The 17,965-nt window shown below is 36.2% G+C and overlaps 2 protein-coding genes across 4 annotated transcripts in view; one reads left to right on the top strand and one right to left on the bottom strand.

Annotated features, from left to right (window-relative positions):
- MCPH1 (microcephalin 1) overlaps positions 1-17,965 on the top strand; it is a 183,353-nt gene that overhangs the window by 92,839 nt on the left and 72,549 nt on the right. The window lies entirely within an intron of this gene.
- The window catches only part of ANGPT2 (angiopoietin 2), a 49,307-nt gene continuing 33,962 nt past the window's right edge, over positions 2,621-17,965 (bottom strand). For all 3 annotated transcript variants that reach the window (XM_009333198.1, XM_009333200.1, XM_009333201.1), the window contains 4 exons: positions 10,122-10,223; positions 9,436-9,602; positions 5,398-5,528; positions 2,621-3,964 (listed from right to left, as the gene is read on the bottom strand). In XM_009333198.1, coding sequence (XP_009331473.1) covers positions 3,804-3,964; positions 5,398-5,528; positions 9,436-9,602; positions 10,122-10,223 — 561 coding nt within the window. In that variant the 3' untranslated portion in view covers positions 2,621-3,803. The remainder of the gene's footprint in view (positions 3,965-5,397; positions 5,529-9,435; positions 9,603-10,121; positions 10,224-17,965) is intronic.

Below are 17,965 nucleotides of genomic sequence, written 5' to 3'. Positions count from 1 at the left end.
GATTGTTTTTTAAACTGTTTACAGTTTTTATTACTAAAGCAGAAGTGAGGAGGGCTTGAGAGATGGTGAGAAGATAAAATTGAGGGAGATTATGGTTGTGCTGAGAACCTGAGTTGCTTCTGTTTGCAGTGTGCTCCTCTTGCAGAGGAACAAAGTCAGTGTCCAAGGTGATATTTCCATCACCTTTCCAATCATTCCCTTCTTGAGTCATTCTGGTTTCTTAATCAGATCTCTTATTTTTAAAGATACGATTATTACTTCAGCAAGAATGGTGTTTACATTCCCTTTCTTTTCTTGTTATTTCTCTTCTGCTTCCTAAGAAATATTTCAAGAAAATGGAAGTGCATTCTAGTTTTATATACCATTTATTTGATTAGAGGTAGGAATTAAAAGAAGGGGTTGTCTTGCTGTTATGTTTTAATTGTTTGTACCAAGTCCAAAGCAGTTGTTGCAGCCTTCTTTTTCCTATTATTGCATTCCTTCGAAAATGTCCTCCTCTCACTTAACTTTGATGTTTGCAGTTTAAGCCATGCATCTCATTTAGATAAAATGTCATTTAAAAACATATTCACCCTAAAATTTTACATTCATGTTGATAAATTACTCCATTTTCCCCAAAAATGAAAAAGTCTCATTAAACAATTGATCCATTCAATGTCTACATCAATATCTTCGATCACTTTCCCAGAATAGTCATCAAAAAGCCTTAAGCTTTATAAAGACTTTTTTCCAGCAAATGAAAACTAGCCATGCAATATTTAATTATTCTTGTCATATAGCATTTTCTTACTAAAATAATGAAGGTTAACGTAAACCAGAAGTTAGCACTATTTTCCTTTGCCAGGTTGAGCATTCATACTGTGCGAGATTCCACCGTGGTTTTTAAGAAGCTTTTTTCTTTTTGTTTTTTAGATTATTGCGCTGGTTATGCTTACTATCTCAAATATTGGGAGTGTTTTCTTTAGTTGTCTGACTAAATGCAGAGAAGCAGGAAATACAGTAATCTAGGCTCAGCATTTCTATTAAATTTCACAGAACCATAAAATATTTTAGATTAGAAGAGACCCTTCAAGGTTGTCTAGTTCAACACTCTGATCCAAGGGACTTGTCCAGTCCACCCTCATGGTAATAAATGAATAAATTAAAAAGAAAATCTGATTTCTCCAATTCCAACTTGTGTTTGCTGCCTCTTGTCCCTGTCTCTTGTCCCATTGCAGTGCACCACCAAGAAGGGTCTGGCTCTGTCTTCTCTGTGTCTTCGATCAGGCAGTTGTAGACAGCAGTAAGGTCTCCCCTTCCCCTCCTCTTCTCCAGGCTGAAAAAGGCCAGCTCTTTCAGCCTCTCCTGGTATGTCATGTGTTTCTTGGTATGTCTAGCTCCTTTACTAGTTTGGTGGCCCTCTGCTAGACTTGCTCTTTAAGACATTTCTTAGAAATTCATGAAAGCAATTTTGTGAAGTATTTTTCTTTTAGTTTGGGATATGTTTATCCTTACAAGTTTGCTAGGAGAAACAATAAAATACTTGAACAGTAATCTTAAATACATTCAGATTTTTTTATGCAACTCTTCAGATGATGACTGTTAGTTTACATTCATTAGGTTTATTTAAAATCAGATCAAGAAGTAATATTAGAAGTATTTTTTGTCTCTGCTACCCTTTAGTAATGCTGACACATTTTCAGTGAGGAATGGTGGTGGTGTGAGTGGTGGGGTACTCTGACAGCAGCTTTAATGACTGTCAGTATGAAATGAAGAGTTGTCCTGATTTCGTCTGGGATAGAGTTAATTTTCTTCCTAGTAGCTGGTACAGTGCTGTGTTTTTGATTTAGGATGAGAATAATGTTCATAACACACCAATGTTTTAGCTGTTGTGAAATTGTGCTTACACTAGTCAAGGGCTTTTCAGCTTCCCATGCCCTGCCAGCGAGAAGCTGGGAGGGGGCACAGCCAGGACAGCTGACCCAAACTGGCCAAAGGGATATTCCATACCATGTGATGTCATGCTCAGTATATAAACTGGGGGGAGCTGGCCTGGGCATCGGTTGGCAGGTGGTGAGCAATTGCATTGTGCATTACTTGCTTTGTATATCCTTCTATTGTTATTATTATTGTTATTACTATTGTTGTTGTTGTTGTTATTTATTATTACTATTTTACTTTATTTAATTTCAATCATTAAGCTGTTCTTATCTCAACCCATGAGTTTTCTCACTTCTACTCATCCAATTCTCTCCCCCATCCCACCGGGGCAGGGGCGGGGAGTGAGCGAGCGGCTGTGTGGTCCTCAGTTGCCGGCTGAGGTTAAACCATGACAAGAGTTTTCTTCCATCTTTCTCAAAATCGTTTACTGTTTTTAAGCTACAATACCTTTTTTTAAGTAAGCCTCCAGAAATGTTGTGTCTGGGGGTTTTGTTTTGGTATGAGATATGTTCTTGTCTTGTAACTAATTCAGTCATCTGCTGAAATTAAAAATTTACAAAATTATTATTTTAAAGCAAAGACTAAGCATGAGAATTTAAAACTAAAGTTAATTTGGGGAAAAATCTGCACAGAATTATTTTGTGTGATTTATGAAGAAATCTTCTCAATCTGAACTACAGTGTACAGTACACGATTTTAAAACATATAGTAATAAAAAAATTAAAAAAGCAAAAATCACCCAGTAGAGTAATTTATTCACATTGCGTCATACATTGAGGGCCCACCTACAGAGAATTTCTAGGGAGAAGCCCTAACCTTACTGAAAAAAACCCAACAGTATGACCTTAGATAACTTTCAGATGTTTTTTTCCTGTTTTTAAAATGTAGTAATTTGTATCTTAACTCATGAGCATAAATTTAATTGTATCAAAGAGCATGCATATGTTTTTCAGTTAGGTTATTTTTACAAAACGTATAGATGTACTACAGCACCAGGTGATAACTGATTGTCATAGACAACCGGACATTTGGTGTTAATGCCGTTGTCTCAGTTTATAAAATACTGATCAGTTATTTTACAGGTAAATGACAAGGAAAGGAAAAAAGTGCAATCTTCATAAAAACATAAACAAACACATACTATATTGTAATTTGCAGGGGTTTTTGTAACTTAAAGATAGTTACTGTAATAAGTACAAACTGAAAGAAATGGTGATCTTTGTACACGGTATTTCCCAAGAATAAATGCAAAGTAATTAAATGCTATTTGTCCTCTGTTAAATAAAGTAATACAGGCTATTGGAAAAAATCCCTGAACAAGTGTAAGAAGTTGTTTAGGAGACTATGGGGGGAAAGACTGTATTCTTTAACTGCAATATTGAGCTAATTACAGGACAGTATTTTTTTTATGTACATAAAAGTCAAACATGACACAGAGAGATAAATAGTTCTAGATCTAGTTAAGTGTTTTATATTAGAGTAATGTTTAAAGTTCAGTGATGAGGCAAAATGCATATTTCTAAAACTATTTTAGGTATTTTTCACAGTTCCAGTTATTTACTAACACATATGTAACATAAATGATCAGTAAAACAGTCCTTAAGTTGTCTGACAGTTTCTTGGATGTTCTTTTTATTCAGTCGTTTGGCCAAATCACTGTTATACCAGGTTGATGCTTTAACTTTGTGTCTGGTTGAATAATATGAGCTTTAGCTGATCAAGGCTATTGCAATTCAGAAATTGTACTGAACTGATCCCTTCAGAACACTAGCGCATGATTTCTGGGCTTGAAAATGAGACAAGTTGCAGATGTGTGTTTATATGCTCAGCAAATGAAGTCTTTGAAGACTATACAATACATAATTCACATAATGCAAAAGCATTTAGAAATCTGCCGGTCGAATCATCATAGTCGTGGCTTTGAGAGAGTATCCCGAGCCTTTCCAGTAGTACCACTTGATACCGTTGAACTTGTTGTTGTTCTGTCGTAATGGATAATACATTCCATTGAGGTTAGAAGGACCACATGCATCAAACCACCATCCTGTAAGACAGAAAACAAAGAAAAACATCAGCAGATGAAAATGTCAGCCCAGGTAATTTTCATAGTAGTATATAAGGACACTTTGTTGTCCTGAAATGAAAAAGAAATCCAAAACCAGGTTTTCATTCTTATGATTTGGAAGTGTTGGTATAAAATACATACCTCAAACTCAGCAAGGAAATGTATTTACGTATTCACTATATATTCTTGAAGCTTATGTAATACACAGTAGTTTAAAATTGAGAAGGGAAGGCTTTCAATCAAGCTTAATTTATTATCGATATCAAACATTATTGTTGACAGTCGGTAGAACTTGACTTGAACTATAATGATATTGAGTCTTCTTTGGTTTTTATCTACTCTTTGGTAAATTCCTGTTCTTCACAGATTTAAACTCCTTTCTTAATTGTTTTTAGAGGATTAATTCAGTTATCTGTTTCAGTTCTCTGTGCAGATTAGTTCAAAACCTCTGTGCTGAAACTTGGTAAGAAGGAAAAGGAGAAAAAAGCAGCCGAAACTTATTTTGTATCCTCGTGGTCCTGACCTGTTAGAGGGTCATAAGGAAAATTTATTTTTATTAATAAGATAATATTTTTATACTTCTGTTATGATGGCGATAATGTGTGTGTTCTGTTTTGCAGGGCAGTAATCCAATTATCCTTTTGGATAAACTGAAGCTGTCTTTTGTCTTACAACTTGTGCTATAGGGAAACAAACCATTGCTTAAGAAATTATAGGAAGAGAAGTCGAATTTACAAAGCATGTGTTTACATTTCAGAACCTGGAATTCTAGACTGACAAATTATAGAATGGTTTGTATGGTTCAAGATAAAAATACCACCTAAAACTCCAATAACTAGTGAACAATCATTAGAAAAATGTAGATATCTCATATATGTGATGTATCTTAAATTTATACATTGCCATTTCGTAATTATATTGAAATATGGAATTAAGTATTTGTACCCTTCTGCGGCATGTACAGGATACAGCAGCTTTTGGAGGTTTCTCCTCTCTGGATTGTTAGGGAATGGGTTTGTGCCTAAAGAATCAGGAGCCATTTCACTGACCAGCTGAATCTCTAAAGCAAGTTTTTTGGGGGGCTTAAGTGTTTTGATCTCTGGGACTATGTTATCTCCTTCCTTGGAAGAAATCTGCTGTCGCTCTGGTTAGTTCCACAATTACAGGCTTTCTTATACCCCAACTCGAGAGACTGGGGGTTTTTTCTCCAGTTTTAACTTTTCTTGTTTTACTTTAACCTTTGTCCAATGATAAAAAATTACATTTGGAGTCACCGTACTAGCGTTTCTATCTGTGAGTTTTGGACTTCTTCAATAGTCAAAATTTACTGTCAAAATTATCACTATTTATCTCACAGACAATTTCAGTGCCAATAAAAATAGGAAGACTGAGAAACAAAAAAACATTCCTACCTCCTGTTAGCATTTGTGAACATTTGCAAATACATTTGTCATTGTCTGCATCCTTTGTGCTAAAATCATTTCCTGGTTGGCTTATACTACTTATTTTGCCCGCTGTCCCAGTGAGTCCTTTAAGGTAGATCCTGTAGAAGTGAGGAATGGAAAAACAATTATTACGTGGAATTTAATGGTAGTTGATCTGCAAAATAATGATGGAACAGTTTGCAATAAATATCCTGTTCAAATAGTTCGGTTCTCTTCTAGCCAATGTACTGTTGTAAGCTGTTTTGCAGCACAATGTTTGCATATGAGCGGAAATGGTCAGCACAATATTCTAATGAACAGCCTCCACATTTGTAGAGATGACTGTTTTGTTCATGTCATATTAGAAGAAAATGAGAAGAGGTAGATAATAACTCCTGGAATTTTTCATATATATCATGCATTTCTTAATACTGTAAGTACGTTGTGCGCAATTATTTTTTTTTTAATCAAGTTCAAAAGTTTAAACCAAAACTTTTTTGATTCCTACTTTGCTGTTAGCACAACATGGCAATGTAGCATTACAACTTTGCATCTATGAGAGATAATAGCATTACCTGGACTACTCATTACCAACTAATAACTGGTATTTTAGGAGTTTCTCAGTATTTCCCTTTCCGCTTTCTTAATTACTTTTGCTTTTCACATCCTTCATAGATTTATTAGTGTTAAATCATAGAATCATTTAGGTTGGAAAAGACCCTTAAGATCATCAAGTCCAACCGTTAACCTAGCACTGCCAAATCCACCACTAAAACATGTCCCTAAGCACCACATCTACACGTCTTTTAAATACCTCCAGGGATGGTGACTCAACCAGTTCCCTGGGCAGCCCGTTCCAATGCTTTGGACAACCCTTCGGTGAAGAAATTTTTCCTCATGTCCAACCTAAACCTCCCCTGGTACAACTTGAGGCCATTTCCTCTTCCTATCGCTTGTTACTTGGGAGAAGAGACCGACACCCACCTCGCTACAACCTCCTTTCAGGTAGGTGTAGAGAGCAATGAGGTCTCCCCTCAGCCTCCTTTTCTCCAGGCTAAACAACCCCAGTTCCCTCAGCCGCTCCTCAGAAGACTTGTTCTCCAGACCCCTCACCAGCCTCGTTGCCCTTCTCTGGACACGCTCCAACACCTCACTGTCCTCCTTGTAGTGAGGGGCCCAAAACTGAACACAGTATTCAAGGTGCGGCCTCACCAGGGCCAAGTACAGGGGACAATCACTTCCTTAGTCCTGCTGGCCACACTATTTCTGATACAGGCCAGGATGCCATCCAGGTCCTTTTCCGCCAGGCAGCTTCCCAGCCACTCTTCCCCAAGCCTGTAGCGCTGCATGGGGTTGTTGTGGCCGAAGTGCAGGACCCGGCACTTGGCCTTGTTGAATCTCATCCAGTTGGCCTCGGCCCATCGATCCAGCCTGTCCAGGTCCCTCTGCAAAGCCTTCCTACCCTCGAGCAGATCAACACTGCCGCCCAACTTGGTGTCATCTGCAAACTTACTGAGGGTGCACTTGATCTCCTCATCCAGATCATTGATAAAGATATTAAACAGAACAGGCGTATTTAAGTTTGCTTCAATTCCCTGGCAAGGCAATCTTTCAGTGAGGCTGCTACTGTTTCAATCTGCTTACACAGGTGCAGATGCAGTCTCAGTGGGGAGAGACACAGGGCACCGAACTGGGGAGGCCATTACACAGCTATTACCGTGTTATACTGAATTGGAAGGACTTGAAACCTCTGCTCCAACAGTATCTCTTTGGTGATTGCATTTCTGTATCAAATAGCTCATCCTTCTCAGAGGTATTCTGTTTGTTTAAGGAGATGATCTAACTCTGAGGAGAACTAACTTGTCCCCAGACCAGTCTTCATCTTGCATGTAATTCTCTGCTTATGATAGAAGTTGTCTTTGGTAGTTTAACAGATTATTTTAACCCATTTTATATTCCCTATTTGAAAATATTAAGGATAAATTAGGTTTCAAAAGATCAGCTCATTACAGATTTTCTCAAAAATCTCTTTCAAAAAGTTAAATATTCTGGTTTTTCTTAAGGTGAGTTCAAAATTCTGTAAGCCAATTTCTAATATAAATGGTATTAAAGGTTCCAAGTATAATGTATGAACCTAGGCTTTATTTTCAAATATAATTTGAAGTCTAATGTAAGCAGAGTATTATTCATTTACTATTATTATTCAATTTTTAAAAGTACGGCTTAGTATAACAGAAGATGCGAGGCAGTGGATGTAAACTGAAATAAGAGGTTCTGACTGGATATCAGGAAAGCCTTTTTCACCATGAGGACAGACAAGCAATGCAACAGGTTGTGCAGTCTCCACCTTTGGATGTTATCAAGACCCAACTGCATAAAGCCCTGAGCAACGTGGCCTGACCTCACAGCTTTGAAGTCAGGAAGTTTGACTCAAATGAAGTCCATTCTGATCTCAATTTTTCTATGAATCTATGAAATTTCAGTTTTATGACCCAACTCATCTTTCCAGCATTCAAAATGTATTAATGTTTTTAATGTAATGAAAGTTGCTCTTAACTGAATACTTATTTTTTTTTTCTTCATAATGTTAAATATATTCTTTAATCTACTGCATTCTACGATGCATTCCATGTTTGGTTGCATTTTAAAATATATTAAATACACTATCCATTTACAGACAACCATCTTAGTTTTCAGTAATTATTTTTTAATATTGTAAGTGGACAAGGGTAATGACCCATTTTGCAAAGGTTGCCTTTATAAGTATTTTAAACCATTACTTTAAAAAAATCTCTGCTGTAGATTCTGACTGTTTCCAAATGAAAAAATATTTGCTTTGGAGTTGAGACAACTGTATACTACTAAGGCATTAAGATCTAACGTTTTGGGGGAGGGAGATTCTGATAGTTTTGGATTGCTTTGCATATAAGACTTGAGTTGAAGTAACAGCATCAGTTCTCTCGAGTGTCAGACTGACTTTGTTTACAACAAATAGTTGCTAGAAATCCTGGAGAAATTAATCTAAATTTAGGCAATTTTTCTGTCCAGTCACCTCAGCTCCCTGAATCTGTAAGATTTTTATAAAGAAACATTTCCTGGACCACGTAGTAGGAAAGCATCTGTTATACTGTAGAGTCTCTAGTTTCTTCTATAACCAGTCAAACAATATCTACTGCATTTACAGAAAGCCTGGAGAATGAAGTATGAACTGCCCATATATTTCAGCTGCGGCTGATACTGTTTCAAAACATATACCACTATGATACTATTTAAAATGTATAATGCTATGATAATATTTATTTATATATAAAGTATTTATTTAAAATTTATGTTATTTCCTATTTTAACCAAATATGTAAGAAGAAATTGTGAAGCTTTACATTTTACAGAACGATGGGAGCATAAGTAATAGGTCCATTGAAGTCTGGTGTTTAAATTGACAAGTTTGTAGGGCATGACACTGGACATTTGCTGTTAGCTTCATTTTCACAGGTAGGAGCGTTATTCTTTGAAAATCCAAGCCAGTGGGTCACAGAAGGAGAAGGTAGCATTACCTCAGTGTGCTCTTCATGATGACAGAACAGCTCCTACTAGCCACTGACTTAAGTAGAAAATCTTCTTGCAGTACTGTTCATTTTAGTCATCCACCCTCCAGAAATGTATTTATTGCCTAGAATCAGGATTTGATAGCAACTGCAGACAGGTTCCTATTGCCCTGAATATTGTGCATTGCCATCTGCTGTATCGGCAAGCGTATACCATACCATACCATACCATCTCGTCATCTTTGTGCATCCTGTGTGTTACACTCACCCAGTGTGCGCTATTAAAATATACATTGTCTCCATTGGGAAAAAATTGATTATTAAGACTGTTTTAAGCAATAGGTGAAAAATGGAGCAAACATAGTTTTCTGAATGAACTGAAAAAACATCATAATTTGTATGAAATAAGGTCATTCATCTACACAGTCTAGAATGATTATTATCAGATCTTTTTTTATTCAGATCTGATTTTTCTGCTTACCTGTATTTTTGTTCTTCACTTGCTAGAGAGAAGTGTTCATACAATGAATACGCCTCATTTCCTTCCCAGTCTTTCAGGTGTATTTTAAGAACGTAACGCTTCTGATTAGTCAGTTGAGAAACAAACTCATTTCCCAGCCAGTACTCCCCAGCAGGATCACCAAATCCCTGTAATTCAAGTTGTATATTTAAATAGCTTTGTTTTGGTTTTTCTTTGAGTTTGAAATGATCACTTCATCAGTTTTTAAGTTTAATAGTTTTCAATCTGTCAACTAAGAATTTCACTGTGTCTGTGAGGGTTATAGATCTGTAATATTTCAAAAAGTTGATTTCAGCAAAGACAAACTCAGGAATCTGAAATAGTGAATCAATATTACTTAGTAGATTTGGAGCAGTTTCTACTGTTGCCACTAGAAACACAAATATAAATAACTCAAAAAATGTGGACATACCATGGAACAGTTGATTAAAGAAAAGTGAGGTTTCTCTTTAAAAACAAACATCACACTTGCAAGTCTGCTTAGGCGAACAACTTACACTACTCTGACATTTCGTAAATGAACATCTTAAGGACAAAGACAACTTCTAAAACCTGCTTACGTTCTAAGGATGCTATTAATATAACTTTATTATATCAGATTTCAGATAATAATAACTAATATTAAGGCTTCAGAAAACATTGTTTACCATCTTGTACTCTTTCCACGTCCGGTGAAAGTCCACACTGCCATCTTCACGTCTCTGAATGATGGTCCAACCTCCTCCACCAGTCTCCATGTCACAGTAGGCCTACCAGAGTAAGCATGTAACAGCGTAAGCGCATGCAGTCATGGGGAAACAAAAATACAAAGCATGTACTTTGCATAATTCTATATAGTTGTATGTTTTAAAGTGTACAAGTGCAAAATGTGTATTAACCTAAAAATGTTATTTTCCATAGCTTTCATACAAATCAGTTGTGGTTGTCCACAAACAAATGTGATTCCTCAGTATGTATCACACTTAACAGAATACAAATGACACCTTAAAAATAGCTGATAGCTGGTGTTAAAGGAAGAAAAAAATGAATGTAGCTTCTGATTCTGTACTTCCCTCTTGCACTGATATTTTTGTGAGTTTCCTGATGAAATACTTCTTCTGAAAGACATTTTCATTTCTCCAGCTTTTTTGTGAGAGATCCATTCAAATTTCCCATGGTTTGTCAGAGTTAAATTCAGGCAGTGAGCAATCTGAAATATGTTTTTATTTCCACTGGCATTGTCCAATACCTTTGCAGATGGTCTGACCCCAAAATTAAATCTAGGTGTAGAATTATTATTCTCTGAAAGTTAAATCTTGAAGCTATATTGTTGTATATACAGACTGCAATGAATATCTTACATTCTAGAACAAAAAAGTAACGACTATAGATGTTTCCAAATATTCATAAATCATCTTTGACTTTACCAAGTTATTGTCAAACATTTGAAAGGATTGACATGTAATAGGCAGTTCACTGAACTCAGTTTTAGAATACCCAATAAATGCATCCTGGCACAATAAAATTCAAGTTTATAGGTGACTTGTTCAGCCAAACTCCTCCTAGATTAAAACAGAAAGTGACTGAGTTAAATAGAATTCTAGTGTATGATGTTCACTGCAGTGTCAAAGATAAAAGGTATTACTGCGGGTGCCAATATACTGGGGAGATGCTGATGGAAAAAAAATCTTTTGAAAATTTAGAGGGAATTTTGGAGTGATGTTTGGGAGACATAGAGGATAAAATAACAAGAAAATCTTGTGAATATGTGACTATTTAGGACCATTTTTCTTGAGAAGGGATTTAAAACTGTTGCATCTAATTCTGCTTTTCTGAAACTAGCAGAACTTAAAACGTACATGTGTGAAGTCAGTGGAGCTAAGCTGGTTTAAAACAGTATAATGAAAGTCAAACTGAAATCAGTATCTACTTAAATTGCATGTTAGTACCGATACTAACTTTAAGAAAAATCTTAAATTTCTTGTACAAATATTCCTGTTTGGAGAGTTCACAGTTAATGCTCTAGGCGCTCTCATTTGGAAGTTGTTTTGGGGGTTTTTTTTACCACTTTCAGCCAAGATACTGAAGTTCTGAGTCGTCTTCAGAACTATTTCACATCTTTGTGAACTTACAACTTGAGTATTAAACTACATTAACTGCTAATCTGTATTCTAGATCTTTCATCAATTAAGTGAAGTTGCATCTTCCCATTTACAGTAGTGGAGCCAAAATTTGGCTTCTTACACTTTGATAGGATATTTCATCTGTACAGATTAATTAGAAAAACAAAAAACCAAAAACCACACACAAAACCAAACCACCACCTACACCTAAGCATTTCATTATGAATTTGGATGTTTCCTCCTTTGTTTAAAAAAATCTCTTAGTGGTCTTCCTTCTTACCTAACTTATTACTGCTGCTTCTCAAAATGTGCCTATAAATGCCCCAAATCATGACTGAATGACACTGAAGCTGTATGTCTCTTTCATCCTCTTCTATGGGAGGTTGTCTTATCAGTGTTAGCAGTTAGCAGATTTGAGTTCTTTGAACTGTTAGACATCCTCGAAATTGATTGAAAAAGTATGACTTCAGAGAAGCCAGAGTTTCCTGTCCTGTGGCAGTGTTTTGTGTCATTTTAGGAAGTAAAGTGTGCTCCTTACTAAGTTTTCAATATAGTTGGCTCTTTTAGGGTATGCATGTATTTCTGTGTATGTGTATTGTACCTATGTTACAGACACACACATATTTATCTAAATCAAGCAGGGTATTTACAATGCAAGCAGTGGCATATATATTGTTCAAAGGCATCAGACTTTTGAAGGGAAAGCAAGTCCTTAGACCTGCAAGTATTAAACACATCAGTGTTTCAATAGACTGTAACACATTGGAAATCCAGCACAGATACGGTATTTTAAGGTTGTATCTAGAGTCTTTGTTCAACATCAGAGAATCGTAAGACATTCAACTGGAGATTTTTAGGAAAGATAAAAGAAAGAAGAAAAAGAGTTGGATTAGGGATTGCTTGTTAAAGTATGTCATGTGAACGGAATTTAACTGAAAACAGCAACTTTAATTTGTACTGCTATATGCAATTCCTTGCACCTCAAAGCCTGTTTTTTGTTTGTTTTTACTAACCTCTGTATTTAATGACTGGTAAAGATATGGTAATAGTATAGAAATTAAATTTAGTAAAAATATTTTTTTTTATTTATAAAAATAAAAGACTGACGATAAGGTATTGTAAAAGATGATCAATCTGGTTTGGTAAGCTAACTCATGTGATGTGTAATGCATAAGTGAAAATTAATTTCCACAGGAAGCTATGAAGAGGGATACTAGGGATAGGCTAAAGCAGATGCAGATACTTTTATTAAGCATCTCTGCGAGTTAAAATGCTGATTTAACAATGGTCAAGTATCATTGGTTGTAGAGAAAGTTGTTGACTCTGAAGCTTCACCCCACTGAAAGGACAGTATAAGCAGACGGACTGAGAATAGAACTGTTTCACCCTTCTCCAAAACATGTAGTTTTTCACTACTTAGAGAGGCTGGGTATTAATTTACATGGGCCACTGGTCCAGTCTCATATTGCTATTGTAGATGTTAATTGATGTTTTTGAATGTTACATACAATTTCCTTGAGGTCTATCATCTAAATTTCACTTCAGCTGGAATTGTTACTTTGAAGTTGCCTTAAAATAGCACTCTATTTAGTTCTAATGAGATTAAAATATTCTCAAACAGTGAATGACTGTGAATGTCTTACATAAAATATTCCTGTTATAGCCAGTATCCATTTTGTATGTGAATGGTAAGACGACTAGCTTTTATAGACACTATAGACTCTTTGGGATAAATGCTGGGGTACTGCAAATTTGTTCCCAAAGGGAGAAGCAATTTAGTAGGAACTGAAACACGTAATAAGAAATTGGAGAAGTCCATAAAAATCTCATGTAGATTTTTCTTACTGGTAACGATTTTATAAATTTTATGTAAATTTGGGAGTATAATTTTTCCACAACAAAAAATTTCATGTCAGTCATCTGTAAGTGCTTCTAAAGGATGCCAGGTTTTGGCCTTGGAAAGGGAAATCCTTTTCTTTCTTGGGTGGAGAGTGTGGCACGGGCAAAGGGAATGTACTGGCTACACCATCTCCTTCTAGTGTCATAGTAACTGTTTTAACAGGTGAGAAGATTATTGTTGTTCGAGCTTTCAGTGTATGGTTTCTAACTGTTGTACTTCGTGGTTGCACACTTGCTCCCTTGAACTAACTAAAAAGTGAAAATTCTTTTTACCACCTATTAAGTAAGCATCATACAATGAAATGTTTTGCTTTCAGGCTTGACTGGCAATGCAGAACCCTACCTTTCAAGCCCTCACACATGCAGCTGTGCTCATGAAATCATTCCTTTGCTTTCCACATCATTTCCCTAGAAATCAATTCTCTGACTAAACAAGATGAAAATACTTACTGTAAAACTAGGAACTTCAAATTTACATGCACACTTGATTTTTAATTTGGGAAAGAATAAAGTCAATGAAGAAAAATGGCAATAAAGATTACAGAAAGAAAATTAATGAAATAAGTTGATCTATTTTTATTACTTTTTACTAAAAATACTTAAGTGAACGATGTACATTCATAAGTAATTTTAAGGATGGAGATAGGCTATTCAGTAAAATGAAGATTAAGGAAAGGATTTGCTTAGTTTAAAATAAACACAATAAATTGCTGTGTCAGTCTGCAGAGGGAACAATTTCTTCATGATGTATATGAAAGATGAGGGGAGAGGAAGCATTTATTAGGACTATAACTTCTTTTTTAAAAATATCTTCATTCTCCAGTAAAATGATATGCATATGAGGCTTTCTCTAACACTCATTACTAGAACAGAACTCTTCTGACCTTTCAGCCTAGCCTAGGTTTTATATTCAAAAGGAAGAAATGTAACATTTCATAAAACTGGTAAAAATAGATACCAAGATTAGGCAGGCAGCAGGAGTCTTCGAACAGATGCCAAAAAGAATAAAGAGATTAGCCTCTTAAATTACAGCAAAGTGGCAGGGGAATATTTGATTTATCTTGTGAACTGCTTCAGTACTCACAGTTCTAGCAGCTGTAGCACTGTGAGAGTTAAGGTCAGCTGTTTATATTTTTCACCTTCAGCTGAAGATCAGCACTGTATTTTTGAAAATGCTGTAAGGTACATGTAACCAGAAGTAGTCCCTTTTCCAGTGATTATAAGCACGTAAGCTGTGAGCCATCGATTTGATGTCTTCACTGTCTAGGAAGCTGAATTTCAGAGCAAGTAGTTTTTCTTCTTTTTTCTTGTATGTTAGGATATTTGGGGTATAAGTGTTTTCAGACCTACCTTCTGAATGGTAAGGCTCTGGCTGAGTTATCAGGATGAAGATCCACTACAGTTTTTACACCAAAGCAAGTGCGCTTGCCACATCTGTGCAGTTTTCCTTTGCACCACTTTTGGCTGTTGTCTGAACACTTTTGAGTCATGATGCTCAATGATTTTGTATTCTGCTATCTCTAGCTCCTAGAGATGTGACTAGATAAGAATTGCGGTCTTAGTTTCCTTGTTCTGGAAAAAATAACTACACGTGTCGTTTATAATGTAATTTAACCTAACACCAGTTACCAGTGAAAAAGACAGATGATGAGACTTCTAAAATTCACCAAAAAAACCCCCCCTCATCTGACTTCTTACTGTATCGGAGAAGCTACACATATGCTCCACAAATAAGCTCTTTAATGCTTGGGGTTGGAAACAATTTGTGTATTTTAGATGTAAGGTCCATGGCATGGGCTCCTTTTGAAATGACTAGCTAGTTGTCTGGATGATCACTTTTTAGGAAAGTTATGCAAAACCATTTTTGTTGGTAAATTCAAACGCCCCAATCAATTTCTGCAAGACAGTTTTGGTTAAAAAGGCCTTGGCTTAGAATATGTGTCGGTTCTGGGATGAAAATTCAGCTCAGCGGTGGTGGAAATGGGGAAGAGCATAGCCACTGCTTCAGCCACTATTTTAAGATTTGGGGCATGTTGGTAATAGTTGTAACAGTTGAGCCTATATGTTGGGGTCATCCCGACTCAACTATTCTGCCTGGTTAAGACCAGGAGGTTAATCGGTTCAGGTAACTGCTGTAAACATGAAGCTATTGACTTTTCATGGGTTTGCCTCTGCCATTTTTCCTTGTGTCAGCAGTCTTTTGCTGTTTTTCCTCAGTGTTTTTAAAAGGACTTAGCTTTTGTCCTGGTGCAGAACAGGAAAGCTTGAAAGCTTGAAAATATTAATGGAATGAAATAATTGTTTTCCTCTCAGCTCTCGTATGCAAGTCTTTTAGTTTTGGATTATGATGGGAGACAAATTAGTAAAGTGGGATCAGTTACAGATTACACAGAAGTTGTTTATAAGCCTGTTGGGAGGTCAGAAGGTGTTACAAGAGGAAAAGACAAAAACATAAACAGCAGTGCAGCACTTTTGGCAAATAAAAAAGGTCATTCTGTTTCCTGGTCCGAGTGGCCATCTACATCATAAACAGTTGAAAATGGTGTAACATGTTGATTATCCCTAAACCTTCACTTCCCTTGACAACTCCTCTTACGCATTTGTATTTATATAAAAAATCTGCATCAGATTAAAACTTTTTAGTCTTTTACTTTTCATGTCATATAGTAAGTAAAACCTTCACTGTCTTTTTAAGTGTCTTTTTCGTTCTATCGGAAGTGGGCAGAATAATATTAAAATTCTTTAATATTATTAAATGAATTACTAATTTAATTATTACATTTTAACTACTTTTTTTAACCTAGTCAATTACCAAAATGGGTATTTTTGTTAGGTGTTTTAAGCCCCCATGTTCAAATGTAAAGCACTTAATATTTTGTAGTCTAGGAAATTTGCGATTGTACTTTTTTTTCAGAGATAGAATATTCTGGTAGGTTTTAGTTTTGTAGAAATGTGCGTTGCTCTGGCTCCTCAGATCATATAAATTGCCTAAACATTTATGGCTTTGATAATGCAGTAGTAAAGTTTGACATAAATTTTCATTCTGTAATATGGCATGCACTTGTGTCTGCTTTTAGAAACTATGTATGCTCTTTATATTATACTTTATAGTAAAATTAAAATCAAAGGTAAAAGCTTAAGACAAGTAATATTAAGAGATTCAAGGAACGTAAACCCTTCCTGCGATGTCTAACAAAGACTGCTACAATCTGTTACTTTAGAGATGCAGTAGCTTGCATCTCCTTTAGCATTTAAAATTGTGATTGTAGATACCTATGCTAGTTAAATACCATTCTGCTTCATGTGTAATAAAACACTTTATTGCGTTTTATGTAACTAATTTTCTTGTGAAACAGATGTATGAATATAAACTAGACTATTCCAAAGGAAAACCAGCTTTTTTTTTTTTTTTTTTTTTCCCTAAAGAGAAGCAGACTGCAGATATCATCATTTCTCTAGATGGTATCTGCAAAAATTGCAGGTTTTATGTATTGCATTTTACAGATCTTACCCAAACAAATTGCTTATTTCCTTTAGTTGAGAGCTTTGTAAAGGTGAAGATCACAAAGTCTGGCTTGGGCTAGATGAAGTTCTGATGCTTCAAAGACTAGTCACTGGTGAACTTAATTGCTAAACCTTTGCTACCAAAACTTGGAAAAAAAAATGCTTTCTCTGTCAGAGTTTTAGCAATTGCTTTTCCACATGTGCCCTCAATTTTCTCTGCTTTTGTACATTTTCTGTTAAGTTTTTTTTCCTCAAGTATTTCTGATATAATACAGTAGAGCCTTGGGAATTCCATAAAACACTTCCTTTTTTGTAAGGAAATGTCTACAATATGAAATTATAAAATAAAAACATTAGAAAATTATTTAGTGTTTGTCTAAGAAATATATTAAGCATTTTTGTTTATATTCGAACGTCCCTTAGCCTCCTCAGTCTGCTGTGTCTGAAAAGTTGGAAACAAGCAAACGTTCCTTCTATGACCAGGTGACCCACCTAGTGGATGAGGGAAAGGCTGTGGATGTGGTCTACCTGGACTTCAGTAAGGCCTTTGACACTGTCTCCCACAGCATTCTCCTAGAGACGCTGGCGGCTCACGGCTTAGACAGGTGTACTCTGCGCTGGGTCAAAAACTGGCTGGACGGCCGGGCCCAGAGAGTTGTGGGGAATGGAGTTCAATCCAGTTGGCGGCCGGTCACGAGCGGTGTTCCCCAGGGCTCAGTTTTGGGGCTGGTCTTGTTCAATATCTTTATCAATGATCTGGACAAGGGGATCGAGTGCACCTTCAGTAAGTTTGCAGACGACACCAAGTTGGACGGCAGTGTTGATCTGCTCGAGGGTAGGAAGGCTCTGCAGAGGGACCTGGACAGGCTGGATCGATGGGCCGAGGCCAACTGTATGAGATTCAACAAGGCCAAGTGCCGGGTCCTGCACTTCGGCCACAACAACCCCATGCAGCGCTACAGGCTTGGGGAAGAGTGGCTGGAAAG

This window comes from Pygoscelis adeliae, unplaced genomic scaffold (assembly GCF_000699105.1).
Source record: "Pygoscelis adeliae isolate BGI_AS28 unplaced genomic scaffold, ASM69910v1 Scaffold57, whole genome shotgun sequence".
Taxonomy (NCBI): Eukaryota; Metazoa; Chordata; class Aves; order Sphenisciformes; family Spheniscidae; genus Pygoscelis; species Pygoscelis adeliae.
Note: the sequence above shows the minus strand (reverse complement) of the source record. Positions and strands in the feature narration are given on the sequence as shown.